General features: G+C 49.2%; 1 protein-coding gene across 3 annotated transcripts; it reads left to right on the forward strand.

Moving 5' to 3' along the window:
* Positions 1 to 472: 472 nt before the first annotated feature.
* POLA2 (DNA polymerase alpha 2, accessory subunit) lies at positions 473 to 24,840 on the forward strand. 3 transcript variants are annotated; one of them, XM_057728561.1, is made up of 19 exons: positions 473 to 974; positions 1,270 to 1,331; positions 4,123 to 4,247; positions 4,734 to 4,825; positions 5,009 to 5,066; positions 8,135 to 8,241; positions 10,429 to 10,622; positions 11,247 to 11,335; positions 12,568 to 12,723; positions 13,276 to 13,338; positions 14,001 to 14,043; positions 17,044 to 17,168; positions 17,767 to 17,805; positions 18,488 to 18,561; positions 21,884 to 21,992; positions 22,256 to 22,362; positions 23,183 to 23,242; positions 23,511 to 23,637; positions 24,342 to 24,840. In XM_057728561.1, the coding sequence occupies exons 3-19, from the start codon at positions 4,164 to 4,166 to the stop codon at positions 24,489 to 24,491; spliced, it is 1,677 nt and encodes a 558-aa protein (XP_057584544.1). In that variant the 5' UTR covers positions 473 to 974; positions 1,270 to 1,331; positions 4,123 to 4,163; the 3' UTR covers positions 24,492 to 24,840. The 3 variants fall into 3 exon arrangements, with proteins under 3 accessions (XP_057584544.1, XP_057584541.1, XP_057584542.1); XM_057728558.1 differs by lacking the exon at positions 1,270 to 1,331; XM_057728559.1 differs by lacking the exons at positions 1,270 to 1,331; positions 13,276 to 13,338.
* Positions 24,841 to 25,413: the final 573 nt, after the last annotated feature.

Raw genomic sequence — 25,413 nt, forward strand, 5'->3', positions numbered from 1 at the left:
GGTTGGGACCACGGTGGTAACCATGACGATAACCATGGCAACCAGATTCCCTAACGAAAGTCACACCGAGTGCAGAGAAGACGCAGGAGACAGAGACGATATGCCCTGCCTCTCCCGTGCTGGGCACAGAATGGGACATTGAAGGGCATGTACACGACAGCGCCTGTACACCAAGGCACGGGACAAAAGGATGACGAACATACGTCAAGGATCTTCGCAGAGCGGGCGGTGCCGGGAAAACAAGGCACGGGCTGCTGGTACAGAACGGCAGGGAGGCGGGGCTTTTGCGCACCCAGGCCTGGTTTTCGCGCCGGGCAAGGAATAACTGCGCAGCCGCCGTAGGGCGGGCCGCTCGCCAGGCACGGACGCACGAGCAGGCGTGCTGAAGTTTGTGCGCACGCGCCCTCGGACGCGCGTGCGCGCGCGCAGTCAGGAAACTGGGAACAGGAAGCAGAGCGGAAGAGATGGGGGTTGAACCCATGTCTCGCGCATGCGTGCGCCTTGCAAAAGCATTTGGCGGGTTTTTCCTGCCTTCGTTCTGCTCCCGTCTTTGAGATCCTCTGCGGTGGCTTTTGGGAAGCAGGACGTTCTCTTCAGGAGAACGACTTCTCAAGATTTCTGTTCTCTTCCTCCAGACGTTTGGGGGCTTCAAACAAAAAAAAAGAAAGAAAAGGAAGGAAAAAAAGTGTCTCTCCGTGACTGACGGCTGGGGACTTCTGATGGCCTGAGGTCTTGGGCCATTTGGTCAGTCTCCGTTTCGGTCCCTCGAACGGTGAAAGGATCAAAGGGGCCTCGTCCTACTCATCGGTGTCCACGTCTGTGGGTTTCTTGGCGTCAGGTCGGAGCTGGGTGGGCCCGGTCCCGGCCCCGGCCCCGGCCCCCATCCTGGGTCATCATGGCCGTGTCCGCCCAGCTCTTGGTGGAGGAGTTGGAGATCTTCGGCCTAGAATGCGAGGAGGCTCTGATTGAGAAATGTGAGTCCCTTGCCCCCTCCCCGGACCCCAGCCCGGATCCACGCTCCCGCTCGGTTCCGAGGTTCACCTCCCCTAGATGGGGTTTCTCGGTGTTTGTGAGATGAGTTAAACTGAGTTGAGATTTGGGATGTGCGGACTTTGAAAGGCTCACAGGGTACTGCTTGGATCCCGACTGAAAAATACGAATGTGAAGAACGATTTTAAATCAGCGCAGTTTCACCGAGTTTGGAAACTGTAAAGCAAAAGATATTGGGGTTTTGAAACATAGCTGTTTTCCTGGCTCCTCTCTTTGCAGCTACACCTAGACTTCTGCTGACCCAACACTTCTCATCAGAACTGTTGGTGGTCTGTGCAAATGTGAGTCCCTTGAGTGGGTTCCTAAAATTGAATTTTAGCTTTGGAAGGAACTTTAAGGAGCTTGTCAGCTGTTTACAGGTGGAGAAACAGATAAGGAGAGTTAATTGCCTGAGCTGGTCTGTGAAAACCAGATCTCCTGTGCCTGAGTCCAGTGCTGCATTGTATTGGTCCATCATATTGGTCGGGCTCTGGGGCAGTGGAAGGAGTTGATGGAAGCACAGTCTTGGGAGGGGTGGACGTTCTCAGTTTTAGAATCAGGATGACTGTGCACCTGCCTTAATCATCCATCAGCACATTGAACTTTTTTAATCTATATAACCAAAATGCAAACATGTTAATTTACAAGAGCGCGTAATACTCCAAGTTTTTATCTCCAGGGCATTCTCTTCCTAACAGGAGTCTTGAATGAGAAAGCCAACTGTAGTCAAATTTATTTGGTGAGGCTGAAATGCAAACAAGAGAATTTATAAAGGCTTCCATCTCACGTAGGACTACATTGGCAGCGGTGTTGGAATTCTAGACTTGGAATTCACAATTGCTAACCTCACTGGGACTATAATATAGCCTGACAGTCATACTATATTCCCTGGTCTGTTCACCCGGAGTCTCCTGTGATTATTTGTCACCTGCTTCTCCTTTAACAACCTTCTGTCCCACTCACTCTCAGCTGATGAATTTGCTTCATGTTTCACTGAGAAAAATAGAAGGAGTTAGAAAACTTCTTTAAGCGACCACCATTACTTCTTCCCACTGACCTGTGTCTGAGCCATATCCCTTGCCTCCTCCCATTACAGTGAATACATTCTCCATATTCCTAGCAAAAGCCACACGCACCACTTGAGTCCTAAATCCCATTCCTTCTCTCCTTCTTAAGGACATCACTCCAGTAATTCTCCCCTTTCTTATTTAAATTTATTTATTTAATTTATTTATTGGCTGTGTTGGGTCTTCGTTGCTGCACACGGGCTTTCTCTAGTTGCTGCGAGTGGGGGCTACTCTTCATTGTGGTGCACAGGCTCCTCATTGTAGTGGCTTCTCTTGTTGTGGCGCACGGGCCCTAGGTGTGTGGGCTTCAATAGTTGCGGCACATGGGCTCAGTAGTTGTGGCGCACGGGCTTAGTTGCTCCGTGGCGTGTGGAATCTTCCCAGAGCAGGGCTCAAACCTGTGTCCCCTGCATTGGCAGGTGGATTCTTTACCATTGCGCCACCTAGGAAGTCCCTCCCTTTTCTTATTTTCTGTTTTTCTCTCTATAAGATTTTTTTTCCTAATAGCCTGGGAACGTGACTCTTACCCCCATTTTTTAAATACTCCATCTTTCCCCTTCCCACTCCAGTTATTTTCTCCCAATTACAAGAAACCTCCTCAGAAGGACTGCCTATTCTTAACGTTTTTCCTCTTTAAGCCCATTTCAGTCAGCTTTTTCATCCCCATCACTTCACTGAAACTACTCCTTTCAAGGTCACCAAAGACCTTCTTCACCTGGTGAAAGCCAGGGATGCATTTTCAGTCTCCATTTGGGTGAATAGCAGCATTTGATGCCATTTATTGTGTCCTCTTCTTTAAAACGCGTTTCTCTCTTAGCTGCTTGAAGCTCCTCTCAGGTGTTCTCCTACCGCACATGTCACCACCTCTCGGCCTCTGCAGTTTCATCCACATCCTGAGCCCCAAGATACACTCAGCTCCTTGGTGAGCTCACCTGGTCTCATCGCTTTACATTCATCTGTTTGCTGATGAGTCCCGAATTTCTATCTCAGCCCAGACGTTTTGCTGGATCTGCCCACCGGTCTGCCTCCTAGCCGTCTCCAGCTGGATGCGTGATTAGCATCTCAGACTCTACATGTCTAAAGCTAAGCTCCTGTTCCCTCTCCTTATGGTTCTCCTGCTGCCTCCCCACCTCAGTTAATAGTAACTGCCCCCCTTCCAGGTGCTCAGGCTAAATCCACAGCATCATCCTTGATGCCTTTCTCTCGTCACACCTCACATCTAGTCAGCAAATGCCACTGGCTTTACCTTCAGGGTGTTTCCCATCTAGAACCCAACCACTTCTCCCCTCCTCCACCACCACCACCATCTTGCCCCAAGCCACCATCATCGCTCACCTGGATTTTGCCATGGTTCTCTTAATTGGTTCCCCTGATTCTGCCCTTGTCCCCTTCAATCTGCTTAACACAGCAGCCAGGGTGACCCTGTTCAGTGGAAGTCAGGTCGTGTAACTGTTCTGTTCGGAGCCTCTAGTGATTTCTTGGCTTGCTCAGGAGAATTACAATGGCTAACAGTTTGCACCCTCTTTACCCTTGCAGCTCATCTTCTGTCTCCTTCCTCGCTGCGTTCCAGCTGCAGAAGCCTTGCTGATCTTGCTTCTTCCTTAGGATCTTTGCCCGAAAGCTCTTCCCCTCAACACTGCCTGACTCGCTCCTTTACTTCCTTCAAGTCTTTACTCAAATGTCACCTCCTCAATGAAACCTTCCCTAATCACTGTGTTTAAAATTGCCAGCCCCTCCCCGAACCACCCCATCCTTGTCCAGGCTTTATTTTTCTACAAAGCACATTTAACCATCTAACGTAAGTCTTTTACTTGTTTGTTTCCTGTCTTCCCTCCGTAGTGAGCTGCGTGAGGACAAGGGTTCGTCTCTTTTTATTCACTGCTGTTTTCTCGTGCCTAGAACAATGCCTGTCCCTAGTAGGTGCTGAATAAATGTCGATTGAGTAAATAGAGGATTGTTTTCACTTTTCAAGGTGAAAGCTACAAGAAATGAACTAAGTTCTTATATGTCCAATTTCCCCCTACAGTGGTAGAGCTGTGCATTCTGTATGGACAGAATGAGGAGGGAATGGCCGGCGAGCTTATCGCCTTCTGCACCAGCACACATAAGGACTGCCTCACCTCAGAGACTCTCAACTCTTTCGAGCACGAGGTAGGAACAAACTGTAGGCAAACTGATGGTGTAATTCTCCGTGTCTGCCCTGTCGGGAGGTGGTGCACTGTATTGAGAAGAGTGTGGGCTTTGGAATCAGACCCGGATTTCAGTCCCAGTGTGAGCGTGGGCCAGTCACTTAATGTCTCCGAGCCTCAGTTTCCTCTCCTGTCAGTGGTTTTCATAATCCGTATTTTTTATGGTTATTGAATGAAATGAGAATGGATGTAAATCACCTAAAATCGTGCCCAGCATGTGGTAGGTCTTCGACAAATAACTGGTGTTACTATTAGGATCATTAGGGAAACAGTCACAGGTTAAGTCTTTAATCTTTAGCCTACCATGTGCATCTTCTTCATTCGTACTTTGAGGAATTTTATATCTTTGATTATATTTCCAATGCCTGTTACTACCTCATAGCTGTGGGAAATGTCTCCTCTGTTACTTGACTATGGAATAAAATATTCACTTTGTTTTCTTTCTCAGTTTCTGAGCAAAAGATTGTCCAAAGCCAGGCACAGTGCCTCCACGGACACTGGGCACGCGGGAGCCAGAGACATTGTTTCCATACAAGAGCTGTATCCTTTTCTGCTCAAGGCCTTTGCATCAAACCACATGTTGTATTTTATCTTTTTTTATCATTGCAAGTATAATGTGAAAACAAATGATAAATGTACCTGATATTCAGATTTCTTATTTGATCAACCCTTGCCTTAGACTCTGGGTGGAGGTTTATTGCTTTTCTTAACCAGTGTTTTTAGAATTGAAGTGGAGGAGGAAGAGGAGACCCTCTTGAACTCGTACACCACACCCTCTAAGGTACGTGTACTGTGTTTGGAAGTTGCATTGTACATGTAGCATTTTCTTCTTTGTTCTAAAAATGTGCTGAGAGAGAAAATTAACCACTCATACCGTTCCTGCTCTGTTTCCACTTATGCGTCTTCCTTTCCAATCACATGCATAGATGTTTTTACATGATGGCAGTCCTTGTGGACACATAGTTATCCTGCTTTCTTCAGTTAGCATGTCATAGTTTTTATAAATGCAATTTCTTTATAATTACTCTTTTTAAATGGTTCCCTAGTTTTATATCAAGTGGAGGCGCTATAGCTGAATGATCCACTTTGGGTGTTGGACCCCGGGGTGAGAGGTGGAGTAGGGCAGTGGAAAAGTATTGCCCTCCACGCCTAAGTCAAAGACCTCAACGACCTTGAGTGAGTTGCTTTCATCTCTCTGAGCTACCTTTTCCTTTCCTTTAAAATCAGGGTCCATTCATGCATTTACTGAGCAGCTACTATGTGCCAGGCACTGTACTAGCCACTGGATGGACTGGTACATGAAACAGGCATGGGTGTGCTCTGCCCTCAAGAAGCTGACAGCCAGCAAATAATATCCCTTATCTTGAAGGGCTTGAAAATTAAATCAATATGTAAAATGCCAAGCCCAGAGCAATGTATTCAGTAATATCAATAGTAGTTTAGTTACTCTTTATAGAAAAGAAATTTGGGTAAATTCTTAACCAGGGAGTAAGCCTTAATCTTTCAAAGTAAATTACATTGTAAGAAAGAAGGTGAGTAGTTTAGGTGTGCCTATGCAGAGCAAGAAAGCTAAAATGTTCTCAGGCATCAGAGTTGATTGGATTTGCAGGGACTGACTCATGGTAACTCAGCTCTCAGTAGACTGATGCATAAGTTCAGATGCAGATTTATTTAATTTACTGTTGACGTATACACCCTTCTGATGGCTAAAATACTATATGGAGGACACCCCATTTCTGCTACAAAAGTACTTAGGAGGCTCAATCGCAGATTAAAATTTGTGACCATGGAATCAGAGCTAAGAGAGCTGGGTTGAAATGAGCAAACAATTTGAAATATGCATCTGAAGCTCAGAGGAGAGGCAGAATGGGTCTGAGCTAGACACAGGAAAAATGCTTAGAACAGTGCCTATCACACAGAAACTGTCAGGCATCAGTGCAGCCCGATGACAGAGTCAGAGCCAGAGATTGACCTTTCCCACCCAGACAGTTCCAGGGACAGATCTTAAGGGCAGGAGTGCCCCTGTTACAGAGGTGAGTGTGTCAGTGGTTTTAGCTTGTCACCATTAAATATTTGACCTGTGCAATTGACAGATACTCTTTTGCCCCTGTGCTCACCGGAAATCTTCTAGTTATATTTGGCTCTCCACGTGTCCTGCCTGACAGAGAGAGATGTGTTTGCCTGAGGATTTGAAGTTCCCGTGCTGTCAGCATTATTTTTCTAATAAGCGAATAAGCTGGCATCCTTGGCTATAATGTGGGTTCCTGTGTGGTATGAGGATGTGCACGCCCCAGGATGTGAGACTGTGGTCCCTCGGTATTTCTCATTACAGGTGAATGAACTGGCCCGTAGTGTTAGCAGGGAGTCTCCTGAACTTGGTTAGAGTGAGCACACCCCTGAGGAGCGTAGCTGGAGCTGGTTTGCTGACCCAATCAGGTTTCACCACGGCGGCTGAGGATGAGAGCCGCGAGGCTCTGCTCTTTCCCAGGGTCCCTTCCCCTTGCCTCGTCCTGGGAGACAGACAAGGACTAGGTGGGCTAGAGTTCTGTAGCCCTCCATATATTAGAAGGGTCTTTGGGGGAAGTTGTTTGAGAACATGTATCAAAACCATAAAATCTTTGCCATCTTTGTCCCAATAATCATCCCTAGTAAGAATCTCTCCTAAAAAATAATCTGAATTCTAGGAAAAGCCATGTGTGTGAAGATGGGCATCTCAGCGTTATTTATAGTCACCAGAAATGACAAACACACCCAGTAGCAGAGAAGTAGTTACGCAAGTTATTGTGTATCAATTCTATCAACACAGCTGCTGAAAAGGATGAAGATTGTGACAACATGGGAAAGTGTTCAGAATTAATAGAGAGCAAGACACTCAGTGTATTAAATGAAGGTTCACATTCAAAATAAGATTATAACTATTAGAATTTTTTTTGACTGGAAAAATATTGAAATATTAGGAAGAAATATTTTTAAATGGCTGTTGTATGAGTGGTCGCATAAGGGTCTTTTTAAAATCTAGTTTCCATTCCAGCTACTTCATGGTGGTTTTGAATCCTTTCTTTCCCATCTGTCCGTCGTCACCCTGTAGGCAGCTTTGGTGGCATAACTTAAACCCGCAGCCAGGAGGAGCCCAAGGGCAGGGAACATCTGCAGACCGGCTGGCCGCCTGGTTGCCGTCCGGGCAAGGATTTTCTTTGCTGCTCGGCCACGGTGGGTCATCCCGACTTTGGGGAGCCGTGGATCTCGGGACTTACGGGTTTCACCCTCCACTGCGGGCATCTCTTTCGATTCTTGTTGATGAGCAAAACCCAGAAAGCAGAAGTGAGCGTCAGTGAGACATTTGCTAAATACTCTCCAAGTATGACCTCACCCGTGTTATCTGCCTGGAGTCACTCCCTTCTTTAATTTTGAAAATGTGTGGTAGACTTCGCCAAAATAAATAGTAACATGGTCCCATCCCCTGTCAGGAAAATGCGTCCATGTAGGTCAAAACCATATGTGTAGCAAAACTTTACAGCTGTTGTAAAGCAAAGCAAGGTGGGGAGGAAAGTGAACAGGAACATCTCACAGGACAGATCATCTGCTTGGCAGTCCTTTTTGGGGAATGTTGGTATTTTTTTCATAATTGCCTCCAAAAGGGAGACATTATGCTGATGAATACTGGGATATAGTTGCAGACGATTTCTCTCTGAGCTTGTGCTTGGAAGATGGGACCTTCAGAAGAAAACCAGCCCTGTCTTATCTGTGCCTCTCATTTGGGCACCTTCTCCCTTTCTTCCTAAGGACTGTTACACTTCATTAGCAGCCTGGATCTAGAGTGACTGGGCCCTTTTCCTGCTTTGTTTCTAGGGTTCTCAGAAGCGAGCTATCACCACCCCAGAAACCCCCCTCACAAAAAGGAGTGTGTCCTCTCGAAGCCCCCATCAGCTCCTCTCACCGTCGAGTTTCTCTCCAAGGTACGGGTCATAATTAATTCAGCTGCCAAACAGCAGGCCTGCCCTCCCCTCTCTCTGGTTTTCTGGTGGAGGTCGACTCTACAGCGTGACTTCATGAATATGGGTGGACATTCACTTCTGCAGTGAACTGCCTGGAAAGCCTGCTGCTCTCTGCCCTCCCTGCTCTCTCGTTCTGTGTGGAAAATTACTGTTTCTTACAGTAGTTAAGGAAACTCACTTTCCACCCACTTTTCTGGGGCTCATTTCCTAGATCAGGAACTGATATCTTCTACTGAAAACAGCTTGTCTATTCAAAGTCTGGGAGGCCTACGAGTCTTGCCAGTGGAAGCAAGTAGGTTTCCACCTGCTTCTGTTAGTTCATGTGTTGTTGGGTTTCTTTTTTTTTTTTAATCTAAGATATTTATTTATTTTTAAACACGTATCTTTGTTCATAATGTTGCGTAACCTGTTTTTTGTTCCTCACTCAGGTTACAACTAGTTTCTGAGAGTTTTCTTGTCACTGTGAATCTACACTGACTTAATTGGTATTTTATCCCTGCTGCCACCTCTGCACATAAATCCACAAAGATCACGTGACTTTTGGAAATCCGTAAATGACATGTCTTATGTGAGAGAATTCCATAGGTGAGAGGTCTGCTGAGGAGAACTCTAGGTGCCGCCACATCAGGGTGAGGCAAAGGAACAGTGACATTAACCAGTTAGGGAAACGCTGGCTGCCAGCAGTCACTTCTAGACGGAGCAGGGCTTAAGACTTTACAGCCCTGTCACTTTAGGAAGGAGGTGATAGGGAATTCCCTGGTGGTCCAGGGGTTAGGACTTGGCACATTCGCTGCCATCGTCCTGGGTTCGATCCCTGGTCAGAGAACTAAGATCCCACAAGCCGTGTGGCACGGCCAAAAAGTACTAAAAGAAGAAAAGGAAGGAAGTGATAGCCGTCGTTCAGGATGAACGATGGTTGGATTCTGAGGGGTGATTTGGCTTTAACATGGTCCACTCCTGCTTCTGGGAATTCTCAAACTGGCTTCCAAAGCGAGCTTTCCAGACTTAGAAGGGCACGTTTGGATGCACAGGGATGGTTGGTGTACAGAGATGGTTCTTGTAGGTGCCAGCACCATGACAGCAGTTCTGTCCTTTCAACAAGCAAGCCTTTGCAACCCGTAGGTCTGTCTGCAGCTGACCCCCTATGAGTGTCTCATGGCATTAAAGGGCTAGCTGTAATGCCCACCCTACAGGGCTTCACAGGGAGGAGCTCAGAGCAGTCGGCGACATGCTGCCTAGTCATTTTTTAACACACACTAATAAAGCTGACGTCAGAAACTGGCTTTGTAGTTTATGAAAGTAACTTCTAAATTATTCATGTAGAGGCAGCATCAGAGACAGAGGTAATTAATCGAGCTTGTTTTTTGTAGCGTCCCTGGAAAGGTGAAACGGTGGCACCGATTGCAACAGTACCCACATAGAACTGGTTCCTGCAGAGTTTCAGGGCATCAAATGAAGCCTGTTTTAGTCGGGCCTCTCTGTACACTGTGTTCACAACCGAAGGGTTAGAAGACCTCGCTGTCCTCTAAGCAGATCAGCAACACCCGTGTATCCTTGGATTTGGCATTTATCAGTGAGGGAGTGGAAATATGAGAACTTGGCGGTTGAGCCTCAGAGAATGGGAGTGTAGGGTCACCAGCTGACAGAACTCATTACACGCCCACCTCCAGAGACAATGGGGAAAGCTGATTTGTCTCATTTAACTTCATTTCATTGCTGTTTCTACCTTGAACTGTGTCGTGAGATGTTGTGTGTATGCAAAGCAACTTTCAGCTTATCCACAGTTCCAGGCTCTGTTGATGTTCTAACAAATGCTCAGAATTCATAAGAAAGAAAACTGTACTCGGAACTTGCTTCTTAATCAATTCAGAGTTTGGGTTTTGTTTTACTTTGTTTACTTTTAAGCCAGGAGAAGACTTTTTAAAATGCATCTCTCTGGTATTCCTCAGCCTGGTATTCCTCAACCCCCTCATTCCTGAAATTCCTTAAAGGTCCAGAATGTCCAACCCCATTAAGCTGATTAGATTTATAAAATGTGAGGCCAGCCTGACATTCCTCCAAATCCACATTTCCAAAAGGTAGCCTCATCTCATTCTCCTCCTTTTAGGTGTGAACACACCGACATTAATGTCTTTTGCTTCCAATTAGTGCTACCCCCTCTCAGAAATACAACTCGAGAAGTAACCGAGGAGAAGTGGTCACCTCCTTTGGCTCAGCACAGGGGTTGTCTTGGTCCGGGAGAGGAGGAGCCAGTAACATCAGCGTGAAGGTCTTGGGGTATCCAGAGCCGCTAACCGGGAGCTACAAATCCATGTTTCAGAAGCTCCCAGACATCCGAGAAGGTATTTGTTTTTCCCTATGAAATTCTGGAGGATGTAAAACTACCTGGAAGGGTTTCGAGTCAGTAACAAAGTGTCAGCTAGGCGGGTAGAGCAAGTTTCAAGGTTGCTTTTGATAGATGTCCTCTGGGTGCCCCTATTAGTAAAAGGATATGAGATGTTAAGTCTCAGTAATTCTCCCAAATCACATCACTTTGCTAAAGAAAAAGCACATAACCATTTCCCAGTAGCAACCACTTGAACTGTGTAAAGGAAGCCAATTAAAGTGTTAAGGGAAGCAAAGACATTTATGGCTTCTTCCTTATGAAGAGTACAAGGTTCTCCAGGTTGGGCTTAGCTTCCCCTAAACCTCCCTGATGACGTGAGCAACAGGAGGGCTGGGGTGGCAGCCTGGCTGACTATGGGATTGTGCCATGTGGCCCCTGGTGGCCAAATGGAAGGCCAGGTTCGGCAACCCAATATCAGGAAATTGGCTTGGGCTTCAGAAAGTTACAAACTGGCCAGTGTCCTAGGCACCCTCCCTGCTTCTATAAAATGACTGACTTTAATGTTTTACAAGGTGCTGTGTTTTCTCTCCTTGGCAAGTAAAATGTTTTAAACACACTTTTTTCCCCTCTGGGATTTCAGTTCTGACCTGTAAGATAGAAGAACTTGGCAGTGAACTCAAGGAACATTACAAGATTGAGGCTTTTACTCCTGTTCTAGTCCCAGCACAAGTAAGAGTTGTTCTAATAGTCTTTCCTGATTGACACTGTTTTTTTAAATCAATGATGAAAAGGCAGCCTCCTGCTTCCTTTTCACTAACTGTCTGCCTTCTAGTTAGAACATCTAGCTTGGAGGAATTTGGTAGAGTGGGTTATAAGTGCTCTCTGGTTTTGTGACCAGAGAAAGTCATTTTCTTTGTACTTGGATTAAAGCCTTGCATGTAAACAAAGATCGAGGCCCTTAACACATTCAAGGGTCAGGATATGAGGACAACAGCAAGGCGAGAATTTCCAGAAATGGTGACTCACAGTCTCTCCCCTTCTCTGGTCTCTGTCGTTAGGGACCAAGTACTGCCAGTAGTGTCTTTACGTCATAGTTTAGTCTGGCACGTGCACCAGTGCTCTCTCTAGAACATACTTTAAGGGGAAATGTGTTCTCAGAGATTCTTTACGGTACCTCTGTCATATGTTTGCATTCAGAGAAGAATGGCCAGTTGGGGAAGACATACAAAACCGCGTCATATAAGGAAGTTTCGGGGGAATTTGGGAGGAAGTAGTGGAGGGAAGGCCAGCTTGTACCATCTCGTGGGGAAAGATTAGACTTCCTCGGTTTGCCCCAGGGAGTGGGAACAGGATAGAGGAAGCCACAGAGAGAGAAACTTCAGCTCAGTTTAATGAGGAGTTTCCTGTTAAGAGGCAGTATGGTGTGTGGTTTAGGATAAGGCCCTGGAGCCAAACTTCTGGGCTTCAAACCCGGGCTTCACCCACTGTTTGACCTTGACTAAATTACCTAACCTTTCTGTTGCTGGGTTTCCTCATCTGTGATATGGCTGCAATAACAGTGTCCACCCGTGGTTGCTGTGAGGATAAAATGAGTTAATACATGTACGCCTTTGAAACGGTGCCTGGTGTGGAGTGAGCTCAGTGAATGAGAGCTGTTGATAACAGTTACCCAGAGATGCGGTGCGGGGGGCGCGGGGGCAAGTTCCCCTTCACTAGAGATGCTCCAGCTCAGGCAGCCACTTGGAGGGGCCCAGGCATCAGGTGGTGGGCAGACTAGATGCCCTTTAAGGGTCCTTCCACCCCTGGGAGCCAGTGATGACGCTCGTGGTCACCTCAGGCTCAAAATGCTGCCCTGACCAAAAAGATGTGTGTTGTTGTTTGAGGTCTGTTTTGCTATTCATCGCGTTGAGCAGATTTTGAGCTCCTGTCCCAAAGGCTGTCGTTATGTGCACCTTCGGTAGGAGCCCGTCACTCTGCTGGGCCAGATCGGCTGTGACAGCAACGGGAAGCTGAACCACAAGTCAGTGATTCTGGAGGGAGATCGGGAACATTCCTCAGGCGCTCAGATTCCAGTGGATCTATCTGAACTCCAAGAATATTCTCTGTTTCCTGGACAGGTGAGATCAGGGCATCTCCTGCCGGGTGTGGGGACGGGTGTGCTTGTCTGCGCTGCAGTGTGTGTGGCAGGCGGTGGCTCTAGGAGTGAGCGTTTTGTCACTGGCCGGCTACCCTTTGCTTGCGACATCTGGTGCCACGAGCTGGAGCGGGAGCTCAGGCCCGAGAGAGGACACCGGTGCAGGAATTTCAACCCCATGTGTTCCAACCTTGGCTCTGGGATCTGCCACCAGGTTCAAAGCCCAGCTCTACCTCACCAGACGGGTGACTATGGAGATGTTACTTAACCTCCCAGAGCCAGAGTGTCCTCATCTGTGAAGTGGGAATGATAATTCTTACCTCAAAGGAGTGTTGTAAAAATATCACCCGTGTAAAGCGCAATTATTATTAGGCTGATATAACCCCCTTGATTTGTTTTCTAGAAAAATGCTCCCAAGTTTACGATCACAGGATGGGAGTAGCTGGACTATACTTTTAACTCTAGCAGAATAACTGATTGCAGACCTCCCATCACCTCCCCTGTGTCGCAAGCCTGTCTGCTGCCTGTCTTTCAGGTTGTGGTTATGGAAGGCATCAACACCACTGGTAGAAAACTTGTTGCCACCAGACTCTACGAGGTACCGGTGTCCTCCCCACTCCCCCCGTGTGCTGTAGGCACAGCGTGTGCGGTTCTGTCTGTCCTAGGGCCCGTCCTTTATAAGGGCTCATTTATTTGCTTCTCAGTTCTCTGTCTATAAAATGGGAACTACCTCTGGCTCAGGGCTTTGCAGACTGTTCCCCTAAAGGGCCAAACAGTAAATATTGCAGGCTCTGCCATTGTAGCACAAAAGCAGCCACAGACAACCCGTGAGCCAGCAAGTGTGGCTGTGTGCCAGTAAAAGTTTACTTACAAAAACAGGCGGTAGCCAGATTTGGCCCACAGCCCGTAGCCGAGCAGTCCCTGCTCTAGCAATAATCCTCTGCACATTTCCAGAGGATGCAAGGAGAAGTACCAGGACCCTGCTCCCCAGTCCTCGCCTAGCAGGATCCTGCTCCTACAGGCACCTGTTTTGCTCCCACTTTTTGCTGAGTGTTTTGTGAGTTTATCCGTGACCTCGTGCTACCCAGGTTTCTTTGCCGCTCTGAGCAGTAAAGAGAAATGGCAGGGCCATCAACTCTGTGGGCTTTTAGCTCCAAGGAGTAAGACACCCGCAGACACGCCCCATTCCATGCCCACCCGTTCCTGAGCAAAGGTGGTGCATTGGGCAAGACCTCACCGTAGCTTCTCTCCTGTTTGAAGGGTGTGCCACTGCCGTTCCATCAGCCCACGGAAGAGGATGGAGGTAAGCTTTGTTTCCAATGTTATTTTGCCAGCAGTGCAGGTGGAGGGTGGTGGACAAGGGTCCGGGAGTGCAGTTCCTCAGGCCCCGGGAAAGCTTCAAAAGCTGTTTGAGAGCACTGTGCCAGAGCTCCAAGGGCAACTGAGGATTGGTGGGGTCACAGGCCCATTGTGGAAGGCCAGGGCTCTGAGCCTGTGTGGCTTTGTCACCAGCTGTGCTCTGACTCTACAAGGCCTGTCGTTTAAAGGCTAATGTTTAACAGTTATTTGAAGGTTGCTTTGAAAAGGGAAAAGAGCAGCTATTTATTTATTTAAATTTTTTACATTTTTAAAGAGCAGCGTTTTTAAAAAGAATTTCTTTAAATGCCACGTGATATCCTGAACTAGATCCTGGAAGAGAAAGGGGATGTTAGTGGAAAACCTAGTGACATTTAAGTAAAGTCAGGAGTTAACAGTAATATACCAGCATTAATTCCTTGGTTTTGACAAATGTACCATAGTTATGTAAGATGTTAACATTAGTGGTCACTGGATGAAAGGTGTACACGTGAGAGCTCTAGACTGTGTTTGGAACTTTTCTACAATTCTAAAGTTATTCCAAAATAAAACGTATTAAAAATTAGACAGATTTCTCAGAAAGCCTAGAATTATTTGGTCACTAACCTAGATGGGAAGAGACGAACATTTTCATAAACTTAGCTTCAGAACAATCCCAAGCATTTTTGTAAGCAAAGCAGAAGACTGCTGAGGATTAGCAGGGAGATGGCTGACACCAGCCTATTGTCAACACCCCCACCGCGTTAATATCGTGTGAGGTCATTCTTAGAGGCCGCCTGGAATCAGGAGCGAAATTTAGGAGTTTATGACATTGCACATTGTCTCAGAAAATAAGTGTTTATGGAAGCAAGAGTGCAGATATTGGATTGACTTGAGGTAGCGAAGGAAGCAGGCAGGGCTGAGATGCCCGGAGCCTGAGCTGTGCCAGGGAAGCCTTCAGAAGCAGTTGAGTAGGTTGTTAACAGACAGTTCGTGAGCAAGGTGTTAGGCTCACAATACCCTGTGTAGGACATGGGCCTGGCCCTCCTGGCACTCACCGTTTACCTGGGGTTGATGCCTCCTGCAGGCTCCTCAGAACCATCTTTAGCTTTGTCCCCTGCCCCAGCACGGCATGAGCCTTACTCTTCCCCTTGAGTTCTCCATCTCAGTTCAGCTATTGCCACCCTGATAGGCGAACAGTGGCCCTCATTCCTGAAATATATTCCTGAATGTATTACTTTATATGGCAAACGAGATTGTGCAGGTGTGACTGAGTTAAGGCTCTCGAGATGGGGGTTTTCTAGGTGAGCTCAGTGTAATCACTGGGGTCCTTATAAGGGAGGGCAGGACGGCGAGAGTCACAAAGATGAGAAATGTTAGGCTGCTGGCTTTGAAGGTGGGGGAGGGGCCTTGAACCAAGGACTGCAGGCAGCTTCTGGAAGCTGGAAAAGGCAAGGAAACAGATTCTCCCCAGAGCCTCCGCAAGGAATGCAGCCCTGCCCACACCTTGATTTTAGGACGTCTGACCTCTAGGACTGTAAGATAATAAATGTGTATTGTTTTAAGCCACAAAGTTTGTGGCAATCTGTTACAACAGCCATAGGAAACTAATAAGACTGCCTGTTAAGAAGTCAGGAGTCTGGTTTTTGTTGTTGTGTAAGCTATAAAACCTGGTTCAGACCAACTTAAGAAAAAGAGAATTTGTTAGGGGAAATGAGGTAGCTCACAGACTGGACAGGTGGCTGGAACAGGCTTACAGCTCAGATTAGGGCTTAGTAACGCCAGGTGTCCAGGTAGCAGGGAGCCCCTGGCTGTCTCATCCCAGCACCTCTGCTGGGGTGGGTCAACGCCAGTCTTTCTTCTGTCCTTGGAGAGTTCACCTTGAGATTCCGGGATCCAGAGGAGAGTATGAATGGCTCAAGCTGGGTCCTGTGCCTGCTTCTTGGCTAGGGGAGGACAGTGCACCTAATTTACAGCCCAACTGTTGCGGGGCGGGGCGGGGGGTTGCTTATGGAGGACAAGGCTGATTCTCCAAAAGGAAAGCAGATGCTGTGAGGAAAAGGGTGCCCCAAAACAATGCCCCTGCCCCACATCACACAAGAGTTTCCCGTCCCAAGCCTTGCGCCCCAGCCTGTCTTCCTGGCCTCCTCGATGTGGCAGATTCTCCAGCTGCACTCACCACCACATGGTCCCTCACACCAAGCACTCATATCTTAGTGCCGTCCGGGGCCCTGCCCGGCCCCAGCTCCCAGAAAACTCTAAATAGAAGCATAAGCAAAGTCACGAAAAGACAAATACCATATGATTCCCTTAGATGAGATGAGGTTCCTAGAGTTGTCAGAATCCTAGAGACAGACAGTAGGTTGGTGGTTGCCAGGGGGCTGGGGGAGGGGGAGCAGAGGGTTAGCGTTTAATAGGTACCGAGTTTCAGTGTTACGAGCTGGAAGGAGTTGTGGAGAGGGATGGTGGTGATAATTGCACAACATTGTGAATTTACTTAATACCACTGAAACGTTTACTTAAGATCAGGGGAAATTTCCCGGCAGTCCAGTGGTTAGGACTCCTCGCTTTCACTGCCAAAGGCGCGGGTTTGATCCCTGGTCAGGAACTAAGATCCCGCAAGCCTCTCAGCGTGGCTGAGATTTTTGAAAAAAGAAAAAAGAAAAAGGTTAAGATGGTAAGTTTTGTGTTATATGTGTTTTACCACCACTATCCCCCACCCAAAAAAAAAAAAATGTCGGGAGGAAAACCATGCCAGCAAATGCCCCTTTGATCAAGTCTCTCCTGACTCCCACTTCCCTCCCATCACTAGTGCAATGCTGGTAAAATGTCTGTCGCGGTTGTGCTCCTCTTGGATTCCCGGAGTTGCACACGGGAATTGAGTCCCGTGGCATCTTTCCCTAATTGTCCTTTCTCCCGCCATCCCAGCATCTTGTCATCAACACCTTAACTATCCTTTCTGTCTTAGATTCTGAGCAAATCATGGTCCTGGTGGCCTGTGGGCCGTACACCACATCTGACAGCATCGCGTTTGAGCCCCTGCTTGATCTGATCACCATCATCAACCACGACCGGCCCGACGTCTGCATGCTGGTAGGAGGCCCTCCTGGGACAGCTTCACCTGGGGAGGCGCTGATGGGAAAACTGGGGGGGGTCAGTCTTAGAAGTTCTGATGAGGTTCTAAATTTTTAGGAAGAGTGTGGGACTCTCCTCCTTTTTAAAAATATTTTTTAGTTCTCAGTCTACATCTTTGGCGAGGTGTGCATGGAATTAATCCAAAAGCCCAAGATGTTTACCACCCTGCACTGATTTTATACTATTCTTGCCTATGTCTCATTACTCCAATTTGGAAATTCATCTCTTTTGAAAGCTCAAAGTACTACTGCATGGAGGTAGATTTCTCTTGCTGGGCTGAGAAAGAAAAAAGCCCAGTATTGTAGGAGGCAGAACAGCTAGTTATGGGGCTCCAGTGGCTCCCCATCCAGGGGTCACGTCCTTCTGCCTATGATATTGGCTGGGCACCCTCGCCTCATCTGCTAGCTGTCCCAGGCTATATAGGCGGCCTTGGAGGGACAGATGGACCCTGGGCAGAGAACTGCTAGGAGAGGGTATGTGAGGTTGTTCACAGACATGTGTGGTTCTGATTTGTTCTTTTGGTACCTTTGTTTCTCCCCCTCGGACTTATTTGCAGTTTGGACCTTTCCTGGATGCTAAGCACAAACAGGTAGAGGTAAGTGACTGGGTTGGGAAGGGGGGGTACTGGATACTTGCATTCCGTCGAGCCCTCAGTTACTTTTGTCTCTTGGAGTTTATCCCGCATCTGTAACAACCTCAATGAATCCCTGTGGCTGATCAGGAAAACATTATTGCAGGGTGTTTTGAATGAAGGTACTGAATTTGAGGGCTTCATTTCACCAGAATACAGAGCTGTTTGGAAGCTAGGGCAGGGGAAGGGGATCCAGATATCCGAGTCCCCATCCTCCTCGTGTGCGATGCTTGGCACTGAGGCAGGTGCCCTCCAGTCCCGGAGCTGCGCCTGTGAAAGGACCTTCCTGGCTGCCACAGCTCCATGACCCACATCTTGCTGTCCTTTGAGCTTAAGACACAAATGGTCTGAGGACATTTCCTCCCTTTGTCTCAGGAGGTTTTACTTGCCACAGAAAAGATTTCAACAGCGCTCTTCTTCCTGGTCTTCCCCTTGGCGCACGTTCGGGAAGACTGTTCCCCCGCCTCCTTTCCGGCCCCCAGCTAGACTCAGCTCCTGGAGGACAGAGACCACGTCTCGTGCATCTTCGCGTCTCCTTCCGCTCCTCCCTCAGTGGCTGGGCCCCAGGGTCATCTCACAAGCACTCAAGAAGTGATTAAGCACCAAACCTCTACCCTGTAAACCTGTCTCTTTTCTTTCCTTGCAGACCTGTCTACTGACAAGCCCATTTGAAGATGTTTTCAAGCAATGTCTACGAACAATTATTGAAGGGACACGAAGGTCAGAATTCAAAATCCTGGGCAGAACCTTACGCCTCCTACGTTTCTTCAGGGCTTCTCATTAAGAAACTGAAACTGTTCAAAAGTCGTGGTAGTTCCCATCCTTGTATCCTTTTGAACTACAAGGATCAGATAGACCCCTTGAACTTCAAGTGCACAGATGCCAAGGAAGAGGCGTCTTTATAACACACAAAGATAAACACACTTGAAAGGAAAAGGCTGCACAGACTTTCGCTCTTCCCTTGCTCTTTTTTTACTTCCTTCCTTTTCTCACTCCCTTTTGTATAAACTCATATTCCAAGGGAATCTTCCCAGGGTGGTGCGGAGGAATGTTTGATGACTTACACCACAAAATCCCGGGGGGGCGCGCTCACATCTTGTGTGGGTGAGAGTCTGGGGTGAGCCCAGGTCCCTCCCTGAGTCAATACTTCCTCATTTCACGGGCGCCGCCGCCACCACTGCCTCGTACGAGCCATGGGAGAAACTCCTGAGGGTGGGGCTCTTGAATCCTTGCCACAGACCAAAGGGACGGGATGGGGAGAGGTCATAGCGGTGATGAGAGATGGGCAGTTCTAATTTGAGAGAAAAGCCTCTATTCCAGGAAGAGTCTAAGCCCGAAGTAGAAAGTTTTTCAGGAAGCTGACACCCCCACGTCCTGTCCCTTCCCTCCAGTGCCAGGGTTTGAGAGACATTGCTATCGATGGTGGATCTCCTCCTCTGGGGACCTGCCTCCCTGTGGCCGAGCTCATCAAAAACAAACATTCCCGAGGCTAAGCTTTTAAAAATAAGCCTGTAACAAAGGTAGTTTTTAAAACAAGATCTTCCGCCCCTAGGCCGTGAGAACTGATCCCAGCGTCGATTAGCTGTAATTCTACCTTCTTGTACCAGCAGCGTGGGCCAGTGTCGCAGGCCTCTCAGACTGACCCCAGAGTCGGGGGCTTGAATCCTGCAGGCGACAGCCTGCAGCTGGATCTGCCCCTCCCTCCCTCGAAGTGAGAGAGCAGGTGCCTTCCCTCTGCTCCCCAGGTTCGTCGTGACCCTGAATGAGTTTGTCGGACCCGGAGGCTCCCAGCGCTCCTCAGGAGTTCGATCCCCGAAAAACAGGAACATGGCTGGTGTCCCTGTTCTGTCAGTCCTCAGGTCCCCTCCGGGGCAGGCAGGGACCGCGGTACAGTGCCCCAGCTCCGGCTGGGTGCTCTCAGTTTGAGATGGGGTTCTGTTTTTGGTTCCTCACCCCATGTGGTATTGACAGCAGTGCTACAAACAAAGAACAAACCAGGCATTGTTATCCTGGGGGTGAGCTCCCTGCACCACCAGGCACTTTCCTCTGCGGCCAGTGTGCGCCTTGGGGAAGAGGGGGCTGCTCCACCCTTCCCAAAACAGTACAAAAATGGCCCTCTTTGGGGGGAATTTATTTTTATTCTGAGAGGTCAGAAATGCAGAGCATTAAGCTGATTTATCCGTGAAAACCAGAGCCAGTGAGGAAGCACCTCCTCCCTCCCGGCGGAGCTTGAGGGAACGGCTGCGAGGCCCCTCCCACCATGGTGTATGAAGTTGTGCAATGCTCAGCATAGTTGGAATTTTCTCCTGAATCCCTCCCCCTACAGCCAGCCTATAACCCTGAGCAGGAGGCCCATTTCCTCCTTAACTTGCTCTGCCAGCGCCTGCGCAGAAACAGAGCAAGTCCATCTCTTAACAGCGGTCAGCTGTGCCTCCGCCCTTGGTGTCCATCACAGCCTGAGACTTCAGCACCCAAATCAGTAGACTTGGATACTTACAGGGAACTTTTCAGTGTCAAAGGGACTGTAATTTGCAAAGTACCTTTGGTCTTGAGATTCTGATTTTCCGCTGCAGACGTCTCAGCTCACACTTTGAGCGGGCATGACAAACAAGTGACAAGTGTGATGGCCATCACCAAAACCTTTATCCCATGTGAGAGGCAGCCACACCCCTGTACCTGCACAGGTGCCAGTACCTGCCTCTGGGAAGCCACTGCGTCTTAAGCAAGAGAAGGCACTAGAAGTGAGAGCTATTGGTAGATGTAAACTCGCCTCCAAAGTAACACTTTCCACCATTTGGTTTACAGTAGGCACTCCCTTCTGCCAAGGACAGGGGTTTTTTTCCCCTTTCTTTTGTGTAGCTGGAGAGGATAAAGAGTTGTAACCCTATGTTGTAACCCTGCCTCCATCAAAGGAAACATCTGTCATCTCTGCTTTTACTGTCGCTATTAGCCATTTCTTCCATCTTTGTAAGACAGCCTGCTGAGAAATAAAAACCAAGGGCATTGATTCCCTGTGCGGGAGGGGAGGGGCAGGGCGGGCTCTGGGAGAACCAACCGTGCCTTTCCCCTCAGGGATCCACTCAGCGTGCCTCATCCCTCCCTAGGGAAGAGCCCCCCAGTCAGGGAGGCTCTGTGACACCTAAATGCCACATCTGTTCACACAGTGTGAAGAGTCAGAACTTTGGCTTCAGCTCTGGCTCTGAGGATTTTTGATCAAATCCTTTGTCTTTTCCGATTTCCAAGATCTCTGTTTCTTCTCCCCATTTTCTACCAGACAGTCCTCTTCCTTTTCCAGGAGAAAGCATGTCCTGGGCACTCTGAGCCCCCCTGAGGTGGTTGTGTGTAAATTAGGACAGCACCCCCCTTCATAGGAGAGTTCCGTTCTGAACTTCGTCCCTGAAAGTAGGGTCTTGTATCAAGCTCTGACAGTTTTTTTTTTTTAATGAAATTCCCTTTTTCAAAGCTAAGAATCAAACCATTTTATAACATCAGTTTTGTTTTTTGTTTGTTTTTATTTTTTATCATTTATTTGTTTATTTTTGGCCGCATAGGGTCTTCATTGCTGCACGTGGGCTTTCTCTGGGCACACAGGCTTCAGTAGTTGCGGCATGGGCTCACTAGTTGTGGCTTGCAGGCTTAGAAGTTGTGGCACATGGGCTTAGTTGCTCCACAGCATGTGGGATCTTCCCAGCCCAGGGATCAAACCCGTGTCCCCTGCATTGGCAGGAGGATTCTTAACCACTGTGCCACCAGGGAAGTCCCTGGATTTGTTTAGAACTCAACAATCAGCATAACTAGTTTGGTTTTGTGGGTTGTTTTTTTGTTTTGTTTTTGTTTTTTGGCTGCACTGCACAGCATGTGGAATCTTAGTTCCTTGATCAGGGATCGAGCCTGCGCCCCCTGCAGTGGAAGCACAGAGTCTTAACCACTGGGCCACCAGGGAAGTCCCTCAAGCTGTGACACTTTAAATCTGTCACCCAGCTATGCTAACTCAACTGTACTCATTTTCCTTCCTCTTCGGATGATTTTTTTGGCAAAGTAGCTCCGGCTCCCACCTTGTCTTCGTCCCATCGCTGAGAGACGTGCACCATGAGCCCGTGTACCCACAGCCACCTTTCACCTGCTCCGACCTGCCTCGAGAGGACAAAAAGGTACCAGCATCTCCCCTCAACCAGCAGGCAGCCAGAAACGTGCCAAAGGCAGCCCAGCTCTGACCCAGAAGCGGAGGGTGGGGCACGTGTAGAGCCTGTGTCTTAAGCTTCTCTTTATAACGGGCAAACATGTGCTTTACTGTCTGTTGGTTTGGTCCCCCTCTCGGTGCTCCCCCCAGCCCTTGCAGATCCCCCGCTTTCATGGGGAAGATGTTTCTAGCTTTGGTGTGCAAACTTGGTCTGTCCCACCCTTCTCATTTTAGCGAGTGCAGTTCGTGTCTGAGCCCTGCACCCTCTCCATAAATGGAATGATCTTTGGTTTGACGTCCACCGACCTGCTGTTCCACATGGGGGCTGAGGAGATCAGTAGGTGAGGAGGCTCTTCCAGTCCCGCGGGCAGTCCTGGCCCTCCGGATCCCGGCCCTGCCCTTGGCCAAGGGGCTGCTTGGCAGAGTCGAGCGGGCAGTCCCTGCAGCAGCACTTTCTGCCAGCCCCTTTGGCCGTGGAGTTTCTCTGCGCCCAAGGGGAGCAGTGGGACGTGTGGGTTTCTATTACCACTTGTTTCTGTGGTGTTTGAGACCCTGAAGGACCTCATCCGTTCTGTCTTTGCACTTAATTTCTAGTCATAGTAGTTCATCTCCTTTTCTTCATTTGCCACATTTGTGACCCAAACAAGATGTCCCTGCTTGTGGAGGGTGACTGCATTTACCTGCAGGGTGTTCCCCCTTCCGGAACAGTGTGTAGCTCTGCAGAGCATCAGACCAGTCAGATCCCTTGAGCTGAGGTTCGGCAGTTCAGCTCTCCCATCGCCCTTGACGGGAAAGAGTGTGGAGCAATTCGTGTCTTAGGCGAGATGGGTGTGTGCTGTTTGGCTCTGGTTGGAGGTGCAAGGGTCACCCCGGCTACAGCTGGCCTCACGCCGGGACAGATTCGCATGCTCTCGCACAGTGTGGGGCTGGCGATGGCCTGCCTGGGCCCTGATCACAAGGGATTCCTGCTCTCCCTTCTCAGCCCAGGGTCCTGCTCAACAGACCAAGCTATTTGCAGGCGGGTCTTTAAATTTCCCCAGCGGTACCTGCTTGTCTCACGCCTTGCCCACGTTGCTTCTCTAATTTAATAAATCCTCCCCGAAGAGAAACAGGCACTGAGAAACAAGTTTCCACATTCCGTTTCCTGCCTTTCTTCCCCAGTTCTTCCGGAACTTCAGACAGGTTCAGCCGAATACTCAAGCACATCCTGACCCAGCGGAGGTGAGCCTGCGTGACGGAGTGGTGGACTGTGAAGGGAGTGCTTTGGGGTCACGGCGCTCTAACAGATTTGACCTTGAGAGCCTTCCCCAGGCCACTCCCAGGGAACTCCACCCAGGGATGGCAAGCCTGCGTTCTGTCTCCCAAATGCAGAGGAAAGGGAGAGACGGTCTGTGAAACCGTGGAAACCAGTGACATAGAGGGAATCTGGCGGGGGCGGGGGGGGGTCCACGGATCAGCCACCGCTGACTGTCTCTCTCTGTCTCTGCAGCTACTACCCGCTCTACCCTCCCCAGGAGGATGTGGCCATTGACTATGAGAATTTCTATGCCTACGCGCAGCTGCCCGTCACCCCCGATGTCTTCATAGCCCCTTCAGAGCTGAAATACTTTGTGAAGGTAGGTTTGAGTCTGGAGCCACCATTTCCCAGAAACGCCAGGACCAGCCTCTGACTTTCCCTTCTGGACCCCCAGCACTCACTCCTCACAGATCTGCTGATGGGGACGATGGCCTCATTTCTTTGGGGGAGGAGGTAGGACTAGAAAACAAATCTGTTAGTAAAACACCTAAGTAAGCAGCGTCCCCTCGCTGCCCCCAGGAGCCCCTGAGACAGATAGGAAGCCCCTCAAACCATGGTTCTTACCTGAGGCGGCCTCGGGGGACCTGGGCTTGCCTGCCCCTCCCCTGAATTCTGAGATGACCTCCAAGCAGTTCTCATCTCTGCCGCCTGAGGCCTTGCCCGAGGATCGGTTCCCTCACAGGGAATCCACCTGATCAACCCCCTCTTGCCAAACCAGAGCCAGTTCAGCCTCGAGAGGTAAACTTTTTCACGTTGGAAAACATAGATCAAGTCCGTCTCCAAGTTTAGGAGCTGACTGTCACCTTGCTAAGTCACCTTCTTTATTTTGTTTCAGAGACTCAAAAGATACTCAGAGTTTTCTATAATAAATTAACGTTTGACTTAAGATGTGTGTTGTTGGCCTTCATTTCCATTTTATAAAATCCTCTTTGGAGTCTAACCCTTAGGTGATTCCAACTTTTTCACATCAGTCCCAATGGTTTTGGCCTTTCCAAACCCACAGTCTTTCTTTCCTTCTTCCAGGACATCCTTGGCTGCATCTGTGTGAATCCCGGGCGCCTCACCAAAGGGCAGGTGGGGGGCACCTTCGGCCGACTCTACCTCAGGAGGCAGACCGCGGGCGCCGAGGGGAGGCAGAGTCCGTGTACTGCCGCCCAGGTGGTCCGGATCTGAGGTTCGGTCCTTTGTCACCCGCCTCGTGTGGGCCTCCCAGACATTGAGAGCCTAAGAGTAGCCCTCTGACAAGATCCCACCCGTGGAAGGAGAGGAGGCAGCCGGTGGGGAGGAGAGGGCTGTGGGCAGGGGGCCCGGCGGGAAGGCCTCAGGCAGCTGGACCCCGACTCTGAATGGAGCTTCTCCGGAAGAAAGCTGTTGTTTCTTCACGGGCACTTGGAGTCCAGCGTGAACTGGCCAGAGAAGCAGTATACTCAGGAAGGTCAAGGCTTCACGATTTCCTACATGAATCAGACACAGAAACAACTTTTGGAGAAATGAAAATAAATTCTGTAACTTCTGAGTTTAATCTTTCTTCCGCTCCTTCTTTTTCCTGGTAGTGAAAGACTGTTGCCTCCCTGACCTCTGTCCAGAGAAGGCAGAGCGTCTGTCATGCTGGGTTTCCGCCCAGCCCAGCCCCGATCATCCTCAGGCAGCTTGCAAGGCCCCCGTGGCCTCGGTGCTGAGGAGGCGCTGGGCTTGAGCCTCGGAGCGAGCAGCTGGCTGCGTGCCAGGCCCGCCCGGCGCGGTCCTCGCAGGCCCGCTGTGGTCCTAGCCTGACCTCTCCATCTGGAGGGGGCGGCCTCCCGGAGCCACGCCAGAGCTGGATTCCCTCGCGCTGGCTTGGCTGACTTGCACAGCAGCCTGGGGCTCGCCTCTAGCCCAGAGCGCTTGGACGAGGCCACCAGGCCTTCCAGAGTCTCCGACACGTCCCCATGCCTGTGTGTCCTGGTGTCTGGGGTGAGGCTGGCACTGGCTAAATGTGGAGTGGGTTTCTGCCCTAACCTGGCGGTTGTCCTGCCTCGCACGCCAAAGCCAAGGCTGCAAACCCCCAGCTGCCAGGGCGAGGGGGCAGCCGGTGCTGATGCCTTGAGTCAGAGAT

The sequence above is a fragment of the Hippopotamus amphibius genome, chromosome 3, assembly GCF_030028045.1.
Source record: "Hippopotamus amphibius kiboko isolate mHipAmp2 chromosome 3, mHipAmp2.hap2, whole genome shotgun sequence".
Taxonomy (NCBI): Eukaryota; Metazoa; Chordata; class Mammalia; order Artiodactyla; family Hippopotamidae; genus Hippopotamus; species Hippopotamus amphibius.